The sequence below is a fragment of the Rhea pennata genome, chromosome 14 (genome assembly GCF_028389875.1).
Source record: "Rhea pennata isolate bPtePen1 chromosome 14, bPtePen1.pri, whole genome shotgun sequence".
NCBI classification, from domain to species: Eukaryota; Metazoa; Chordata; class Aves; order Rheiformes; family Rheidae; genus Rhea; species Rhea pennata.
The window spans coordinates 19974359-19992663 of record NC_084676.1 but is presented as its reverse complement, the minus strand read 5'-3'; the positions used below and the strand labels follow the sequence as shown (position 1 = coordinate 19992663).

At 44.2% G+C, this 18305-nt stretch overlaps 1 protein-coding gene across 4 annotated transcripts in view; it reads left to right on the top strand.

Annotated features, from left to right (window-relative positions):
• The window catches only part of FNIP1 (folliculin interacting protein 1), a 68970-nt gene that overhangs the window by 37915 nt on the left and 12750 nt on the right, over positions 1-18305 (top strand). For 3 of the 4 annotated variants that reach the window (XM_062587802.1, XM_062587804.1, XM_062587805.1), the window contains exons 3-11: positions 2361-2504; positions 6842-6942; positions 7195-7269; positions 7810-7901; positions 10499-10582; positions 11601-11672; positions 12391-12526; positions 13051-13252; positions 14075-14160. In XM_062587802.1, the coding sequence (XP_062443786.1) occupies positions 2361-2504; positions 6842-6942; positions 7195-7269; positions 7810-7901; positions 10499-10582; positions 11601-11672; positions 12391-12526; positions 13051-13252; positions 14075-14160 (992 nt within the window). The remainder of the gene's footprint in view (positions 1-2360; positions 2505-6841; positions 6943-7194; positions 7270-7809; positions 7902-10498; positions 10583-11600; positions 11673-12390; positions 12527-13050; positions 13253-14074; positions 14161-18305) is intronic. The other variant, XM_062587803.1, reaches the window with a different exon arrangement.

The window sequence follows — 18305 nt, the reverse complement described above, 5'->3', positions numbered from 1 at the left end:
ATTACCAAGAAGTCAATGGAATTCATGGAATTTTCTTTTTCACCTGTAGAAATGCATTTACTGGCCTCACAATCTCTAGAAAGCTCAAGTAAAATAGTATCTTTTTAAGGGAACTCTGAACACCCAATGAAAAATGCAAGCTGAAATGCGGTTCGCCTGCAAAAGCTTCTGTAACCATGTGGATTTTGTGTGGTTTTATCACATGATGCTTGCCTAGCCTAGGACATTGTTGTTTGTGTCAGAGATAAAATGCAATTCTGGTTCACGAGTTCCTACTAAAGTCATATGATTATCATTCACATGTTCCAGCCATTGTGTACTGTGCTCAAGCCACGGATATTAGCCATTAACAAATCTGCATATTGCAAGAGTTCAATCCTCGCCAGTCTGTCGTGCGGGGAGGATACCGCCAGGGAAGGGTGTAGATGTAGATAAAGCACAGGACACGGAGCCTGGTGCATGTTTCCTTTCCCCTCTGCCGCAGAATTACTGGCTTGTCTGCACATTTTTCCTGAAGGCTTTCTGTGGCAGCAGCTCTGTAATTGGAGCAGCAGTGCAAACTGCTGTGTAGAGCTAGATAATCCCTGACATTTTCTGCTGTTTTGTCTAGATCTCACCCACAGTTAGGGCCAAATTAAAGCCACCTGGTATCCAAGGTATTCCGCAGAAAAATGTAACTGGCACAGCCAAGGCCAGAGGCTTGGGATTCCCATCTTCTTCCTCAGCAAAATCTGCCATCCCTACAGGGCAGTGCAAGCTGTGGTCTTTTCTCACAAAAGTGAGGTTGGTAATACAGAAAACAGGAACGTGTCCACTAGATGCGGAGGTGCCTTTGCTGAGTGATTCGGGGTAGGGATTTTTTTTCATCCTGCCATATATACAGTAGCTGCTGACACTGTTGAGCAGTCATGAAGTTAACGCCCTCGTGAGATGCATGGGGGATTTCATGCTTTTCCTATTCTACCCTTTCCTTTTTTTCAGAGCTATTAAAGATTGTGCCGTACTTGCATTTTTGAATGAAGTGGGAGCTTGTGATGTAAACCTGTGAGTTCAGAGGCGAAGCCAGGCCATATAGCGCCTTTGTGTTTCTGTGCATCCCTGAACCTTGCTTCCAGCTCTCTTTGCTTCCAGTTTGCTCTTTCTGGTTAGGTGATTGTAGAGGAAATTTTAATTGAGAAAGTCTTGGGGAATAGTTAGTATGTAACTTTGTGCAGTGTAGATGTATTTCTGTCTCTTAATGCTGCCTACTAGTAAATGTGTGTAATGTCAACCTTGTGTAGGTGTTCTAAAGTTCAGCAAATATATGAAGAGTACTCTGAGATCTTTAAGTGGAGAGGATTACCTAATGTTAATAATGTTAATGGCATTGACAAATGTGTACTAGTTCTTGTTGGGATGCTGGGATTCACAGGTGAAATCACAAATGGTTTTAAATATTGAACAAAATAGTGGTGTTTCATCTCCAGTGACAGTAATTGGGAATGTTGTGTGTACGATGGTATACCTGCAAAGATCTGATGGTCCTGCATTTCAGTTCCAGTTCCTCTTCTGAGCCTTGTTTTCCTCTAAGTCCTATTTTTGCAACTCTTTGCCTGAATCACATGTCAGGAATGGACCTTTCCTGCTTGGACCTTCTTTCCTGTGCCCTTTTGTGAAACTTTTCTCACTTCTCCCTGCCCCTAAGTGTGGCTTTCAGCTTTGTCCATTTGCAGTGTCATGAAGCACTCATAGTGAAAATGAAATGGAAAATGTCACCTCTGTGCCATTCTTTTAAAAGACATGGGGATGTAGATACAGCTGGGAGGAGATCTACAAAAATGACTTTTCTCCCCACTTTTCCCCATAACATAAGTCTGTTCTGAATTCTCTGTTGCTCTTGCTCGATTATTCCTTATCTGTGATACAGTTTTCCAGTGCATAGTGGAAAGCTCCAGCCATGGTCTGGCTGACACCCCAGGGCCATGCACAGCGCAGAACTGTGCAAACTCTGCCCCACTGAGCACCCAGTGTGGCAAGTGCAGGTGGCACCCGTTGTCGCCACCCTCCACTGCATGCTTTCTTTCCTGCCGTCCTTTTTCCTAGTCCTGGGCCTAAAATTGAGGCTTGTAAAGCTTTAGAGGCAGGTATCTACTTAGGAGAATGGAGCTGGAGTGACCTATTAGCTCCTTGCTATGTGAAACAGCCCAACTTTCTTTTCTGCATCTGGGCTGCAAGAGACGCTAATAAATACTGTTAACTCTTCTCCTGAGTTACTTTTCTGCTGTTAAATGTCTTACCTAAAGAGGAAAGTGCAGCACTGCTAAGCAGTGATTTTCTGGTTGTAGGTCTTTGTGTCAACGCACGTGTTGTCTCTATTTCAGAAACTCTGCAGCGATGCTCAGGTGAGAGTTTTTGGGAAATGTTGCCAGCTGAAGCCCGGAGGAGATAGCTCTTCTTCCCTGGATAGTTCAATCAATTCATCCTCCTCATTCTCTGATGCAAAAGAACAATGTCCAAAATATCAGGTAAGACACCTTTCTTTTTTCTTTTTTGCTTAATGACGTCAAATTCTTACAACAGGTGAGGTACTGAATGTTTTAAAATGCCTGAAATTAGAGGTGGGTTGTGGAGAGCTCTGAGTCAGAATTAGATTTTGGTTCCAACTGAATCATGTTTTAATTTTATAGTTTGGGGTCTGAACAACTCTAAAACCAACTAGCTGGTTCTCTCAGATATGTCTTGGACAGGAGGAGTTTGTCTAGGGCGGTTATCACGTCTTGTGACCGTGGGGATGGCCTCCTTCAGTGTGGTTGGCCTTAGGCATGATGTTGGGCAGTCTGAAGGATGATTTTCTTTCTTGGAAGCAGCTGGCCCTAAATCTTCAGTAACTCCCTTTCTTAGGAACTAACTTCAGCAGTTTGAGGTGTAGTTTCGAGCAGCAAGTATCTATACATGGTATAGATGAGGTGATTCATTGCAAAGTACCAGGGAAGTAATAAATGCACTACCTATAGGGATGGGCTGGGTAACAGCTTTATGGCGAGGGATTCAGTGAACTTGGGTTATGTTTTACATAAGAGATTTTGGCCATGAGAGTAGCTGGAGTCATCTGACACAGATATATTCCTGTCATCTCTCCTTCCATGGATCACAAGTGTTTTATATTAAGCCAGCCTAAAATAGAACTAAGCCCTTCCACTCTCTGTAATGAAGTAGTTGTGCGTTTGAGGGAAGCTGCTATCTGCATGACATATTCTGAAGTACAGTACTACTGATGTCTTAATCTGCTGTAGATATAAATGAAGAACCTTTCAGGGTTGGCTTTCCCACTGTCACATTAGCTGTTGCTGTATTTGGTGAGCTGCATATTCTTCTTGTTTTCTCTTTCTCATCATGCTCTTTGCCACAGCTTTAGTAAGGTGGCTGAAGCTCTGTTTTCTATTCCTCCCTTCCTGGAAGGGTGTTCAGCTGTGGTTAGGAAAGGAAGAGGCATGTCATTTCTGTCAGCAGCTTCCTTCCAGCACAAAATAACCTCCTTCATGCATTGTGCGACCAAGAAAAACGATGCCCCCTCGCTAGCCAGAAATTATCCTTCCTACTGGGCAGGCTCTGTGTAAATAATGCTCAACATCATTAAAGGAAATTAATGTCCTTGGTTGGCATGACAACATCTTTCAAAGTTGTCTGAAGTTTTCCTGTGCAACTCCCTGTTTCCTCATGCATGTCACCTAGTCCAAATCTTGCTGAGCTGAGCTGTCGTGCGACTGCGACCATCCTAGCACAAGTGAGAGACTTCCAGCGTACGTTGGGCTTGCACTGTGCCCCCGCTGCGGGATCCCTGCTGCGTTCCCCGCACTCCTTCCGGGCTCCTCCAGGAAATGAGCAGAGATCCATAAAAACGAGACTTCTTCACTGCATGAAAAGATTTATATCATAACGTATCATGTATACAAAAGGGCCATAGTAAGTTTGTCCAGGTGTCAGCCAGCCTGGTATTTCGTATCTTCTATCTGCTTAACAGCTGGATTTTGAGACCTCAGAAAATGACTTATGTTTTAATGCATTTACAGTATGTATAAGGTATTTTTCTCTTCGTGTGTGTCGGGGGTGCGGGGGGAGTTAAGCTACAAAATGGAAATCACAATGTTACAGTGCTAATAGAACTTTTTAAGCAGTTCTTTGTATGCTTCTTTGTATGAATGCACATGACTGTACATGGGTTGTTCTAATTGTTCTGTGGAAGATGAAATACCGTGTTTTCTTCCAGGCTTCTATGTGGTATTTTTAATTATGCTCTATCCAGATATCTCACAAATGTGATTAGAATCCATTAAGATGAAGCTGAATCTGGTTCTGAACTTGTGTGCAGTTATTTGCATGTCATTACACCAGTATTACATCTGGATCTGCTTGTCAATATTTTCAGGACTGTAAATCTTTTCCAGGCTGACTAGTTGATCATGACATTTGAGATTTATTTCTGTATTGCATTTTTAATTTATATATGTACTTACTTATTGATAGGACAAACATGTACAGTAAGTGGAAGATTAAATGCTATGAATTTTATATTCAGAAATGTTAATTTCCAAATCATGTAAATTTTACTACCTCTAATATGCTAATGTGCAATAACAAACACTCGTGGGTATTTTATGATCAGTTTTTATGTGAGCTCATAAATATGACCTAGGGAGTTGGTTTGTGTCCAGCCTGTCAGTGCCTGGGGTTGTGCCCTTTTTGCCAGATGCTGTTTGGCTATTTTTCATTTGGGTTTTTAATTTTTAACCCCTTTTCTCAGTTGATTGCATTCTACTTTGGTCTTGAGCGACCTTTATTTTGTAGAAATAAAGGCTCAAAGAGTTGAGCTGTAGCGGTGTTTCCGTATTACGTATAGGCATCTCTCGTTATGCATGGTAAAATCATTGTCCTTAGGTGCAGACGAAATGCCAGACTGACACAGACGATGGCTGCCTTGTTGTCTTCAGTGTTGCTGATCTCTGTCTTTCAGAGGAAAGGAAAACCCCTGTAATTAAATTTGAAAGCAGCTGATTTGCACTTTTTTTTTAGTTCAGTTTCTTGATAAGGAGAATCGATAATTTATTTTTAAGTGTTTTTCTCCAGCTTTAGAATTAAATATTCACGCTAGCAGAAAGTTGAAACCAAAACCAGCCATCAAGGGCTTGACATTTATTCAGAATGACTTTTTCAATTTGTGATCTGCAACAGATTTAAAAATATTAATCATAATATTTGGCTGTAGTAATTGGCAATGTTCTTAATTTAAGATGCTCACAGAGCTATCATTTCCTAGAGCTGTTAACATCCATACTTATGTTTCCTTGGAGCTTCTGAGTTGTATTTTAAAGTCTGTTTTTTCCAGTACTACCTGCAGCGCACCTGGACAGTTAGGCAGTATGATATCTTGGAAGGTAAAGATGGGAATTTCTCTGTGACAGCTAGTGATCAGTTTTTGCCATGTCATAGGAACGCTAACAAAACTTGCAATTATATCCTCCTTTTTATAACTATGGCTGCTACTTTTCTTTCTCCCCTATCTTTTTGGTATTAGTAGCAGATTTCAGGGGTTGACTGTATGTCTGTTAAAGTACTATCACCTTAATTGAGAGTGCTTGTAAAGAAATAAAACCTGAGAGGTGTTTCAAATCTGTTGCCTTCTAGACTAGCATTTTCCTGCTCTTGCGCTTGCCCTGCGGGCTTGGGTGAGCAGGGACAGCGAGTGGCCGTTTCGTACCGGTCCTTATGCCTGGTAGGAATCGGTGGTGTGGACACCCTGTCCTTGACGGTGCTATGAGCTCACTGTATGAGTCGAGATAAAATATTTAGATATATTCCAAGCCTATTTAGGAATCTGGGTGAGGATTCTGGTTGTTCAGAGCTTGGATAAGGGACACGGAGTCATGGCACTTAGCACTTTCTGAATACGAGGTTATTTCTGTGGCTGATTTTAGGACTTCCTTTTGGAAGGGTTATTGCACACCACAAAGGCGATGTACTGCTGCCCTGCACAGTGCCAAAGTATCTCACCTATGAAGTATCTGAGAAGATACACCCTGGGTAAAGGGAGATGCAAAGCGTGCAAATAAGAAGCTGACCTCTGTCGGCTGGGCAGCCGTGTCCAGTTGGTCACTCTGAGTAACTTTTTAATTTTAGTCTGACGGTTCTTGCTCGCAGTGCTTGATGTGGCCCCCGATGCTGCGTAGCGACATTCCTCCTTTGTACTTGGCCAGCGCTGCTGACCACGAGCCCTCGCCACCCGAGCCGCAGGAAGCGCTCGGCTCGGCCGCGGCTTCGCTGTGCCACGACTCCTTCCTGCTGCTGGCACGAGAGCGGCAGGGGAAGCTATGTCACAAGTCAGCCAGCATCCGTGGGGAACTGCGAATCAGTCCGAGTCAAGGAACCGCTGGTCCAGCGTGGCTGCGGGCCGCACTCGGCGTAAGCAGATCACTAGGGAATTTGCAATTCTTGTTTCTGTTATCTCTGCTCAAGCAGATGCAAGGTTTCGGCTCAGTGGTTCTTACTCAGGAAAGTGTGTAATCATCCTCTAACGCTAAACTTTTTTGTCCTGCTGACTCAATGCAGTTTACGTCTGCAGCTCCCCGGTAGGTGGCTTAGTTTTGTTGGCAGATTTTAGTATTTAGTTTGCAGCCAATTTGAAGATCACTTTCTGAGCTAGTATTATTTTTGTTGAACCATTTAATTTAGGAGTACAAACAGTGTTAGAGCAAGAGAGTGAGTATATATTTTTTCTGAAACAGGAATATTTTCCTTAATCATATATTGCCTTAAATGGAAGTGTGCTCCTAAAATGCTTAACATCAGATGGATTTTTTTTTTTCAGGGTTCTCGGTGCTCCTCTGATGCTAATATGCTTGGAGAGATGATGTTTGGCTCTGTGGCCATGAGTTACAAGGGCTCCACATTGAAAATTCACCAGATTCGGTAAGATTCATTTATACAGCTAATCTTTTAAGAGGATTAACTCCTTAGTGCTAATATTTAATGAATTGAATGTGACAACTGCAGAATAAAAGGAATTTCTGGGTCTGCTTTAAAGTTATTCTGATGTCACTTTTGATGCAAAATGTGTTTGTGTCATGTTTAGGTCTGTATAATATGAGGATATATGAAATGGAAATGAAAGTCTGTCTCAGCACTGTGTTTCTGACCAACATCTTTCTTTTTGGCCCCTAGCTCACCTCCTCAGCTCATGCTCAGCAAGGTTTTCACAGCTCGCACTGGAAGTAGCATCTATGGCAGTCTAAATACGTGAGTACATTGGAAGTGATACTGGTAGATATGGGCAAAGGAATGTAAGAAAAACATTATTAATTAGGAGCCTCCAGATTCTTTTTCTAGAAAAGTAACTTCTGGTTTCCTATTCTGTTATACTCTGTCACTAGTGTCCTCACCTTTTCCTTGTAGTTGTCTTCATGTTGGTGTGCTTTAAGTGAAAGAATGGACCATTCCTTTAGAGCTGATATGGTAGAGCCTAATGTTGTAAGGTGCAAAGTACCTTCTCCTGCCAAGGGACAGGATGAGGACAAATGGCTCCAGCTGGGGGCTTCAGCTTGTGGTGATGAAGAAGATGTTAAAAAATGTCCATCTTCAGACTCTTCAATGTTTGATTTTCTGTATGTTAATCAGCCTAGCTCAGCATATGGTCTAGGCTTTGAAAGCTTCTTCTAGTGGAAGTCTGAGTTCTTATCTTGTGCGTTCCGCTGGGGGCAAAAAAAGAAGTAATGCTGTATTGTACTGAAATGCAAATTACTGGTTTTGTTGTGTGTTTTATTTTCTGGGTTTTTTTAGGCTGCAGGACAGTCTTGAGTTCATTAATCAAGACAGCAATACGTTAAAGCCTGACCACAGTACGATTATGAATGGACTTCTTGGAAATATAGGTAATTACAAACAGATTTGATTTCCTGGTATCTTTAACTGAGTAATCACAGATTCTAGAACATGAAAGTCTTCTTAAAAAAAGAACAAGAAGGAAAGCTAAAGACTCTACAGAAAATTAATGTTGGCAGGGCTTGGGGGACTGTAATTCAGACACTCCAGGGAATTAGCAGTGGCTTAGCATATACCCTCTTTTTATATACAGCTATATATACATGTGTATATAAAAATACAGTTAGATATATTTAAGTTCCAATACAGAAAAAGTTGGAAGACAACAGTCAGTAGAACTCTCTTCAAGCAGCACAGCTCAGATCAGGCAGGATTGATTCTGCCTAGCTGTTTCCAATTTTTACTGAGATTCTTCTATATTTTCAAAAAGGAAACAGAATTCTATTCTTGTTAATAATTTTTTGTGTGTCCTGTATTCTCTGTTGGCCACCTTGAGTGTATGTGGCCACATGTTCCATGCTAGTTAACCTTGCACAATTGTGCTTTAGTTTTTGATCAGATCAGACAGACTACCTTTTTGGGGTCTGATCTTAGAAGTTAAGATAACTTGAAAAACCATCTAGAATCTTAGGTTCTCAGCCTTTGTTGCAGAGCTGTGGATGAAGGCTGGCTGAGCATTAGATCACAGGAGGAGGAAAGTGTTGGGTTTTCCCCATGGAGACAGTGGGGCTGATAGAAAAGATGATGCCCTGAGGGCTCAGCTGTCCAGGGTAGCAGCCTGATAAGGTCTTCATCAGATTCTGCCTTTTCCTTGGTTTAGGTTGTATGCTTTCCAATCAAATGTCTTTAATTGTAGCTAGAATAAGAGACTTCTTTTTATCTTTGCTTTCTAGAATATTGCTGTATGTAAAGTATGCTTTTTTTTTACTAGGGTTTGAGGAAGTATCAAGTGAATTTGATTACTTCAGTATTCTAAGTGGGTTTCTGGCTTTGATATGGTCCTAATTCTTGTTGGGTCCAAGTGTTTACTTCTCTCCTTCCCGTTGACTTTGATAAGACAACACTGTTTTCAAGCTAAGCATGGGCGTAAACTCTTTCCGGGCTCAAAAGCTGCATACCTCCTTAAAATCATTCCCAATAGCTAAGTTATACAGGAAGCCAAATAATGTTGGAAGATACCGTTATCTGTTAAATACTTGCTGCCTTTACTGAACCAAGGAAGTTAAAAAGATACAATTAATAATCTCCTTAATAGTCACTATTCCCTTCAGACCTCAGTTGTGATTTTTCCCTGTGCCTAACCGAGTTTGGTGCCCAAATTTGTGAGGGTGAGGAAATAATTCATTCACTTCTAAGGGTTGTGCTATGTGGCTGTGGTGTGTGCCTGACAAAGATCAGTTTTATCGCTGAAATGACCTAAACTGCAAGTTCAAGTATGGCTGGTGCAACAAGTAGGCACGGGCTGGGTATGATACAGGCGGTGGCAAACGCTCGTACGTGTCCAGCTTTGTAGAGATGGTGACTTTTCCCCGCGTGCGGAAAAAGTAACTGGCCCGGGAGCGCTCGGGCGCTGGCGCCTGCACGGTACCCGGGGCCGCGCTCCGTTTCAGCGCGTTCGCAGTTCCCCTCGCAAAGCGGAGGGCAGCGCGGGGTGAAGTTAATCTGTAACTGCAGCGGTTCTGCCGCGGGGGCTGAAGGCGAAGGAATGCCCCTGGCTCGCGGCTCGACCTGCCCTACGAGCGTTCCTGTGTGCTTTGCTTGGGAACGATTTACAGGATGCTTTTTTTAGACGTGCTATTAAAAAAAACAACAACAAACAAAAAAAAGAAACCTCGCCAGTCTGTGTCCTTTCCCTTAATGAGGAATTAAGGCCTCAGGGACTCCGGGAGCGGAAGCGCAGCCTTCGTCTTTTCTGTAATCAGGGGGCTCTGAGTGAGCAGTAGCTTCAGATTTGGGAGAGACACTGGCAATTAACTCACTAAAAAAAAACCCATGCATTTTTTTTCTGGCTCTGTGTAGAGTAAATACACTCAATTTCCCGGATGTATCTGCAGTCCAAAATTATTTTTAATAGGGACTACTAAGGCTGCTGACATTGATTTTCTGTACGACCCCTTTGCTAACCTGATGTACCCACTCTGTTCTCAGAACAGCTACTTCAGCCTCTTAATTTTCTCATGGGTCTGCTAAGGCGAGTTTATGCCTGCCTCGTCTCCCTTCCTCCCTCCCCCATCTTCCTCAGTGACAGAGCTCCTCGGCCATCCGGCCAGCATGGATGTTAAAACAGACATTGTATTCCACGATGAATCTCCTGTTTGTGATCGAGTTAGGCTTTGAGCCTGCATAAATCAACCATTTTCCAAAAAAAAAAAAAAAAAAAAAGGCACTTGCACAGAAACCTCTCCTTGTATGGGAGACAGTGTAAAGTTGGGTCTATTATGATTTTAATTCTATAAATGCTATGTGTTTCAAGTGTGAGTTGTACTCCTTGAATCACCACTCTTGCTGAGTGCAAGGGCGATTCCCCCGTATATGCGAGTGCGCGTTTATGTTGGCTTCTTTCTCTCCCTGCCCTGGACCCTCCCTACGGACCGTTCTGCTTTACTAACCTCGTTCTCTCCTGTGTATTTTACATTTTGCCGTGTAGGTCTTTCGCAGCTTTGCAGCCCCAGGCGGGCGTTCTCTGAGCAAGGTCCGCTCCGCCTCATCCGGAGCGCCTCTTTCTTTGCAGGTTTGCAGTGTGCTGTGTGCTGTGCTGTGTGCCTAGGCTAGCTGGTGTGACACGACGGCGTGGGTTTGTAGTTCAGCCCTGGAAATAAGATTTTTATTATTACTGTTTTTTGGGGGAAACAAAACGGGTAGTGATGTCTGTTTCATGCCTTTTTACGTCTGGATACGTGTTTTAAATCCCCGGAGGACAGCAAGTGCTTTAATGGTCCTGTTTGGGGTTCTCTCTCTTTTTTTTTTTTTTTTTTTTTTTTGGTTGTTTTGTTTGGGAAACTCCTATGCTTGATGGTGGATTTCACATTTCTGGCAATAATAATTCACAGTAGTGTCAAGCTATTTTAATCTGGACTTGCCTCAACCAAACTAAAAACTAAACATAGCCTAGGTTCATATATAAAGTGGACATTTCTTGCTTTTAATGGCTGTCTCTTATTTCCATGGCTGAGTAGCTTTTATTTCACGGACATATTTGTAAAATGTATCACGTTTAAGCCTCAGACACTTTTGATCTACTCTGTATGCAGTCTGTGAATCCAGATAGCTTACAGCTTTGTTGAACAACCAATACACTGCTTATAGTTTAAAAATGTTTTTTCCTTCAAGACAGCATCGTAAAATCCTTCTTTAAATTGTGTGTACATATATCACCTGCTAAAGCTGGTGTATAAATGCAGCCTTGTTTATATTGTTTTCAGTGACAGTTTTTGGTCTGTACACTGAGTGCTACCTATGTGTTTAACACTCTTTCAATGCACTAAAATTTTACTGAAAAATATCTGTGTAAAGAAATAATGAATACCAGGCTGTGCTGAAATGGATGTGGGGACTTCCGAAGAACACATAAAGCTTTTCAAATAAGTGTTTTGGCTTGTTCAGCTTAGCAGCCTTTCTTGGTGATGGCCTTGTGCAGTGCTGTTGATCTGAATTAATGAGCATGTTTTTGTTTCATTAATTACATGGAGATCTGCAAACAAGAAAGGAACTATATATTCCCTTGCTAATTGGTATTCTGTGTTTTACAGTTCACAGCAACCCTATGGATATGCCCGGGAGGGAGCAGAACGAGGACAGAGACAGCGGTATAGCAAGATCTGGTAATGTCAGGTTCATGTGTTAACCCAATAGAAATTGGAAAATATTTAGTAACATTCACTAGATGTTCATCCATCTTGTCAACGATACCTCTAAAACGAAATCAGATAATAGTTCTGTGCTGCAATGTGAACAATTCTTTTTGTTACATACGTGCAGTAGCACATACCAGTATGGGTATGTATGAGTGTCCTAGGCATCAGGTTTTCCATGAGGAACCTCGCAGGGCTAATCTGAACAGCAGTGCAGTTTATCAAAGTGCACTGCAAAGGAACAAGTCACATTAAATATTGAAATCGATTTCCAGTATTTCCAAACAATACTCCATGTCATTGTTTCACAGTGATATGGAAAATAATGTTAAATTGTGAATTCCTCACCTCAAAGAAATCAAGATTTTAAATGATGTGATTAAAGTTACAGCTTCCGACAAAGAATTTATTTCCTGATACACATGGTTGATGGAACAGAGCAAGGTGTAGCCTGCCCTGTGCCTGTTACGTAAAGCTGCAGGACTGTCCCACCCTTGTAGTGCTTGTAGATCTTGTTATTGTTATTATAAACTGGTTATTTTTAGATAAGAAACATAGATATGCAAAAGAGAAGACACCTGATTAGCAACATCCAGTTATCTCATGGGGCTTCATTTAATTGCTGATATTATTTTCTAAATACTCTTTGTTCTGGAGAGATTTTTATTTATTCCTCTTATTATTGCAGCCTCTCTTAGCAGTCTGCTCATCACTCCGTTTCCATCTCCTGGCTCTTCGTTTAACAAAAGCTGTGCTAGCAGTTACCAGCGGCGTTGGCGTCGCAGTCAGACTACCAGCTTGGAGAATGGGGTCTTCCCTCGATGGTGAGCTGGGAATGATAATGCTGGTTGCTTCCCATGATTTTCCACCTTTGTCAGCTTGATTCTGCTCTTGCATACATACATCTGTTCTTGCCGTTGCTTTCTGTGGGGTATTTACAAAGGTGCAAGTCAGACTGCAGTTCAATGCCTGATCTTCTTAGTTTCTGTTCTTTGTGGCATTCATTGTTTTTCACTAACTAGAAAACCTTCAGCAAAATTTTTGAGGCTAACAAGCCCTAAAATCCTACTCGAAACACAAATCCTTGGCAGAAACAGGAGAGATTAGAAACTATATTCTAATCCCACCAATGTTTTGAATCTGTTTCCAGATTTTGTGATTGCAGGATCAATTAATGGTTGCTCTAAGAGTTGCAAAATGGATATTATCAAAGGTGATGATTTGACAACAGCTGAAAACAAAAGGTGTTCATTGATGTTAAATGTCCTAGAGCTTAATTACAGAAGAAACCAAGGTACCATTTTAAGCAGTGGATTACATTAACTTTCTATTTTTTCCATGCTTCAAGGTCCATGGATGAAAGCTTTAATTTGTCAGATGACAGCTCTGGTCCTAGCCCAGGAATTGTTAGGAAAAAAAAGATAGCCATTGGAGTCATTTTTTCACTCTCAAGAGATGAAGATGAAAATAACAAATTTAATGAATTCTTCTTCTCGCACTTTCCTCTTTTTGAGAGTCACATGAACAAACTGAAGAGTGCAATAGAACAGGTAAACACAGGGTTTTTTTGGATTTTTGCATTTGTAATTGTAATTTGCACTTTCATTGCCATGTGTTCCTCCTCAACCCTTTCAGATTTAATTTCTAACTCTTGCTACTTGCCTATAAAGTGAGATCAGCTTGGTCTCTGGTACTGGAATTGCACCAGAGAAGGGCTTTACTCAGTACCTTTGATGCTGCTTCTTATTGCTAGCAAAGGCACAGCATGGGTGGGGTAGATTGTGCTGTATTACACTACACAGACTGCTGAAAGCTCCAGCAGTCACTAGGCTTTGTTGGCTCCTGGCAGCCCTGGATCAGCCAGAGTGGAAGGGTGCTTTTAAGGCCACCTTTACCTCCTTGTTTCAGCTGTATCTGAGTCAAGTGGATTGCAGGATCAGAACTTATTTCTAGGCTATTCCAAACTGTGAACAAATATTGTGCTTCTTGCTTTCTCTCCCCATTCCCTGATTCTGATGTGTAGGAAGTTTTCAAAGACTGAATGAATGGTTTCAAATATGTAGTTAAATTTGCTTCAAATCCCTTCTCTAGGAAATACTTAGCAGTTAATTTGCCATTCCAGTGAAAACTTTGACCTCTTTTATGCATTGAATGAAAAGCACAGAAGAGAGTCTGCAAATGCATGTGCCTCACCTATCTTTCCTCAGATATGAAAGCTGGCACTTGTACCATCGTTTATCACTTAAAAAAAAAAACTATTTGCATGACTGGTTGCATGAAAGATAAAGTCAAGCACATGACTTTGTTTTCCATTTTCTGTGCTTCTGTAGCTATACCTGGTGTTACTTATCTGTTTAATGATTGTTTTCAAGGCTATGAAAATGAGTCGTAGATCAGCTGATGCCAGTCAGCGGAGTTTGGCATATAACAGAATTGTTGATGCCCTTAACGAATTCAGGTGAGTGGTTTGTTTTCTTTCTTTCTTATGTCTGTTTCTTCAAAAGCACTTGAGTCTGCTGTAGAAGGATCTTCTGCATAGTGTAGGTTTTCTTTGCCCTTGGAGGTCTTATCTGAAATGGAAGATGGTTTTGACCCTTTCTCTAGAAGTAACATATAATGTGTAATTATCTTCTGAGAAAGTAAGTATGATAAAGGTATTGGCTGGTAACAAGTTATAATCTGTTTGCATCTTGAAATTTTGAGAAGTGTTTGTGCAAACTTGAGGTACATAGGGCATAGATGATCAAGGGTTTTTTTGCTTTAGGTAGTATTGAAGTTTCCAGCAACCTCTTAAAATGTCTTGTATGTCCCACTAAGATGAGAAAAGAGGAACTGCAAACCCATGGTTGAAAAATCGTGCGCTAGTGTCTATTTTCCTGATGTGTGACTAAAGCAAGACCTTTACTCTACATTAAATTCTGCTCTAAAGGAATTTCAGATAACCAGCTACTATCTCGTTCACACAGAGAAGTGCAGTACCGTAATCTCCTGCTATCAGTACCTGCAGAGACGCCTCTATTCTACAGTTGATACACAGAGTAATGCAGATAAGCACATCCCTGGCATTTAACTCTGTTTTCTTTCCATAGTTTAAGTAATGGGGAGGGAATTAAAATGAAATCCGTCTGTTTCAAGTGATTCATCTCCTCTTGGATGGGAGTGGCAGGGTGCTTCCTTTCAAAACGGGGGTAGAGAAAGACGTTGTAGAGGGCAATGCTCTGATGTCTTGAAAAGAGAGTTCTGACGTATTTAGGTTGCAGGATGTGTTTTACCTGACAGTGAAGGATCCTGAGGGCTCCCTCAAGTTTCTGCAGTCCTACTTATTAACTGAACTCTGCGGATTAGGTGATGTTTCTGGATGAAGGCACGCTACTTTTTTTTTTTTAAGAGTCTCCCTTCTCCTCCAAGCACAGAGTAAGCCAAGAGTCCCAAAGTGGAGGGTGATGATTGCACGGCAGGGAAACTGGGAAGCAGGCAGAGGTTATGTTCAGGAGGAAACAGGAGGCGAGGAACGGGCAGTACATGGGCCTGCAGTGCAAGGCAGCTGGGAGAAGCCACGCCAAGGGTGGGAACAGAGGGAGCCGGTGACTGGCGAGAGCTGCGAGCTGCAGAGTCTGCCCAGGGGGCCTGAGACGAGTTCGGCAACTCAGCACAGCCACGGGCTCCTCTGCTCTCCTCCTCCTCTTCCTCCTCCCCTTTTCCACCCAGAGCGAGCGCTGCATTCCCATCCCCTGATAACACCCTCTTCCCAGCTGCTTTCCCCAAACCCCCCCAAAACCCCCTCAGGACATGTTCGGTGGACTTTATCCATTCTCCTTTGCCCTTCCAAGTTAAACAGTCTCAGAGTGGTGGGAGGGGAGCGTACGCCGAGTCGAGTGTCAGAAAAATAAGCCTGAGAGCTGCTGGCGTGGGCCGAAGAGCCCCCGACGGCTTTCCGCTGCGCGGAGGGAGGCTGGGCCCGGGACGCGCCGAGCCTGCGCTGCGCTGCGGCGACGGAGGCTGCTGGCAGCCGGGCCGGGAAGGAAAACACCGTCTCGCTCGGCGGCGCGAGGTTGGCAGCCTCCTCGTCTGGGCCATCGCAAGAGGCGATCGTTCACGTGACGCGGGGCTTGCGAAACCGCCGCTGGAAGCAGATGTGCAACTACCAGCTCCGTGCGGAGGTTTCCATGGCGATATAAATATTACTCTTTAATAGTGTAATGAGGTGAATTAAATCCAGTATAATTTAATGTAAATTAATTTCCTGGGGCAGCAGGCTTTGGCGATTCTGTTTTTAGCTCCGTCCGTTCGGAGCCGTGCGAGCAGGGAGCGCCCTCGACCCGGGCGGGCTGGCGGCCCTGCGCCGGGGCAGCATCTCCGGTGCGGCGCTCGCCCTCCTGGCAGGGAAGGCGTTTCTGCCGCGTGCAAGAGCCGCTCGCTTTTGAAAGCAAAGCGATACGAAAAAAAAAGCGTATTTAAATACTGAAGGCTGGACGCAAAGATGTTTTGGCACCGACTCAGCAGACCCATTTAGGCCGCTGTTATCGGCTCAGGCGCCTGCTGCCCCGCTGGAGTCACGGGGCAGTCAGGAGGCAGAGTCGTCCGGCGCACCTGAGACTCGCCTTCGTTTCTACCCTCTTAGCAAATTCTGCTGGAGGGAAGAAGGGCGCTGACTGCAGCGGGCTGGTGTTTCTAAAGCAACCACGTGCCGCTTTAACTCATTGTAGGCTCTTTCTGAAGGAGAAAACTTAAACTTGCTTTTCAGCAGTAAAGCTCCCGGGGCGCCGCGCGTGCTGGCCGGGCAGACCCCGTCCGTCGCCCCGTCGTCTCGGCCCGGCAAGGGCGAAGCTCTCCTCCGTGGGAGGCAGACCGGTGCCGTGGGTAAATACGCCGTCCTGGTCTACCCTGCATCGTTAGTCACTTGAAAGCGATTTTTAATTTTCGAGAGCGCTGATGAATTTAGCTAGTAACACTTGCCTCAGAGGCTCAAGGCTGTCTTTGGCTGTCAGATGTGCAGGCACATGACTTATGAAATAAGCTCCTGCACTTGCATAAACATTTCGGCTGCCTCCGTCCCCGAGGCCAGCGGAGTGCCCTGATAATCCTGACCGTGCAGCTGAGCAGGACCTGCGTGGCGAACGGGCAGGCTGGCAAGGCAACGCTGAGCGCGGGTCCGGGGGACACCTCTCTTTGCATGTCCCCCCGTTTTCTGCCAGTGATTTTTAAGCAGTTTGTATTGCTGTGAACTGAGCGGGGAGTTTTGCTCGGGGCTGTGGGCTGGCCCCTGGACCCGGCGTCTGCAGGGGTCCCTGCGTGGGCAGCCTCCCTCCTGCAGTCATTTTCTTTGCCCTGTATAGGAAAAAAAATCTATAGCATGAGGGAAGGAGGATAGGGAGCAAATTCATGTTCAGTTTTAAAAACCACTGGTGTTTTCTTTTCCCAGATAAAACAGTTCTTGAAGAGAGTTGGGATTTGCACTCGAGTTTCCGGGTAGCAGAGCGAGTCTGCTTTGGACGGAGAGCTGCTTTCTGCAGAGCTTCCCCGGGGGCCCGCAGGTCCTGCCGGGAGCCTCACGCCGCCGTGCGCTCCAGGCAGGAGCTCGGCCTCCCGGAGGCGTTTCCAAGCTTAAACCCTTTTTTGTGTGCTGGACCCTCTGCAGGAGCAGAGCGTCCTGCGGACGGCAGGTTCCCCGGCCGCCGGGGCCGCCGAGGGAAGGGGCTTCGGCTGCAGGCGGGCGAGCTGATTTCCCATCTGTTAGCTTTTTAAATCTGGTTAACTTCCCTGCTTTTGATTACTATTATTATTTTTTACACAAGGAGAGCGGTGCTGGGCGCCCGCCGAGCCGGGAAGCGGTTAATCCTCGCCCTTGCTCGCGGGGCCAGCGCCGCGCGCTGGCGTTGAGGGTTCCCTTTACTGCAGTCACATGCCTGCTGGCCGCCTGCCAGCCGAATCCGATCCCTCTCGGAGGAAACACTATCAGTTGCAGATGCAGCCAGGGTTACCAGAATAGTAAATAACGAATCACAAGACTCGGTCTATCTTTTCAACGAAAACAAATATTTTAATACGCTGGTTTCAGTATAGAAGTAGTTTCTCCTTTCAAAACAGTTGCGCTGCTGGCTGCAGGAGGCTCCGCTGGGGTTCGTGTGCACACGGAGCAGGATGAGCTGTGTTTCGCCTTCTTAGTTTTATCTTCAGCCTCTAAGGCCAGCCATGGCCGCAGCATGTGAACGTTGGTTCTGGCTTTGAAGCTCTGGCCGTGGGATTTCTCCCCGTCTTTGGGCCCCTCGTGCTGGGTGCCCAAAGCCGCCGATGCGCGGCGGGGCCGGCGTCGCGCGGGTCAAGCCTTCCTGCGGTGCGGGGAGCTGCGTGTCGTGCAGAGCAAAAATACTTCTGCTAGAAAAAGTAGCGGGGGGAAACCTGAACGGATCGGTTGTTTCCTTTGTTTTTTTTTATGACTTTACATTTTCAGTGTGATGAAAATGTAGGTTCCCACAGTGGCCTAATGTGGGCGTTGCATTTGAAACAAAACTAGTCGGGGTTAGACAAGGAGTTTAACAGTAATCTGTGGGATTTTAATCCGGTGGTTTGCTGCAGAGCCAAAGTTTCAATGTGACGTTTACT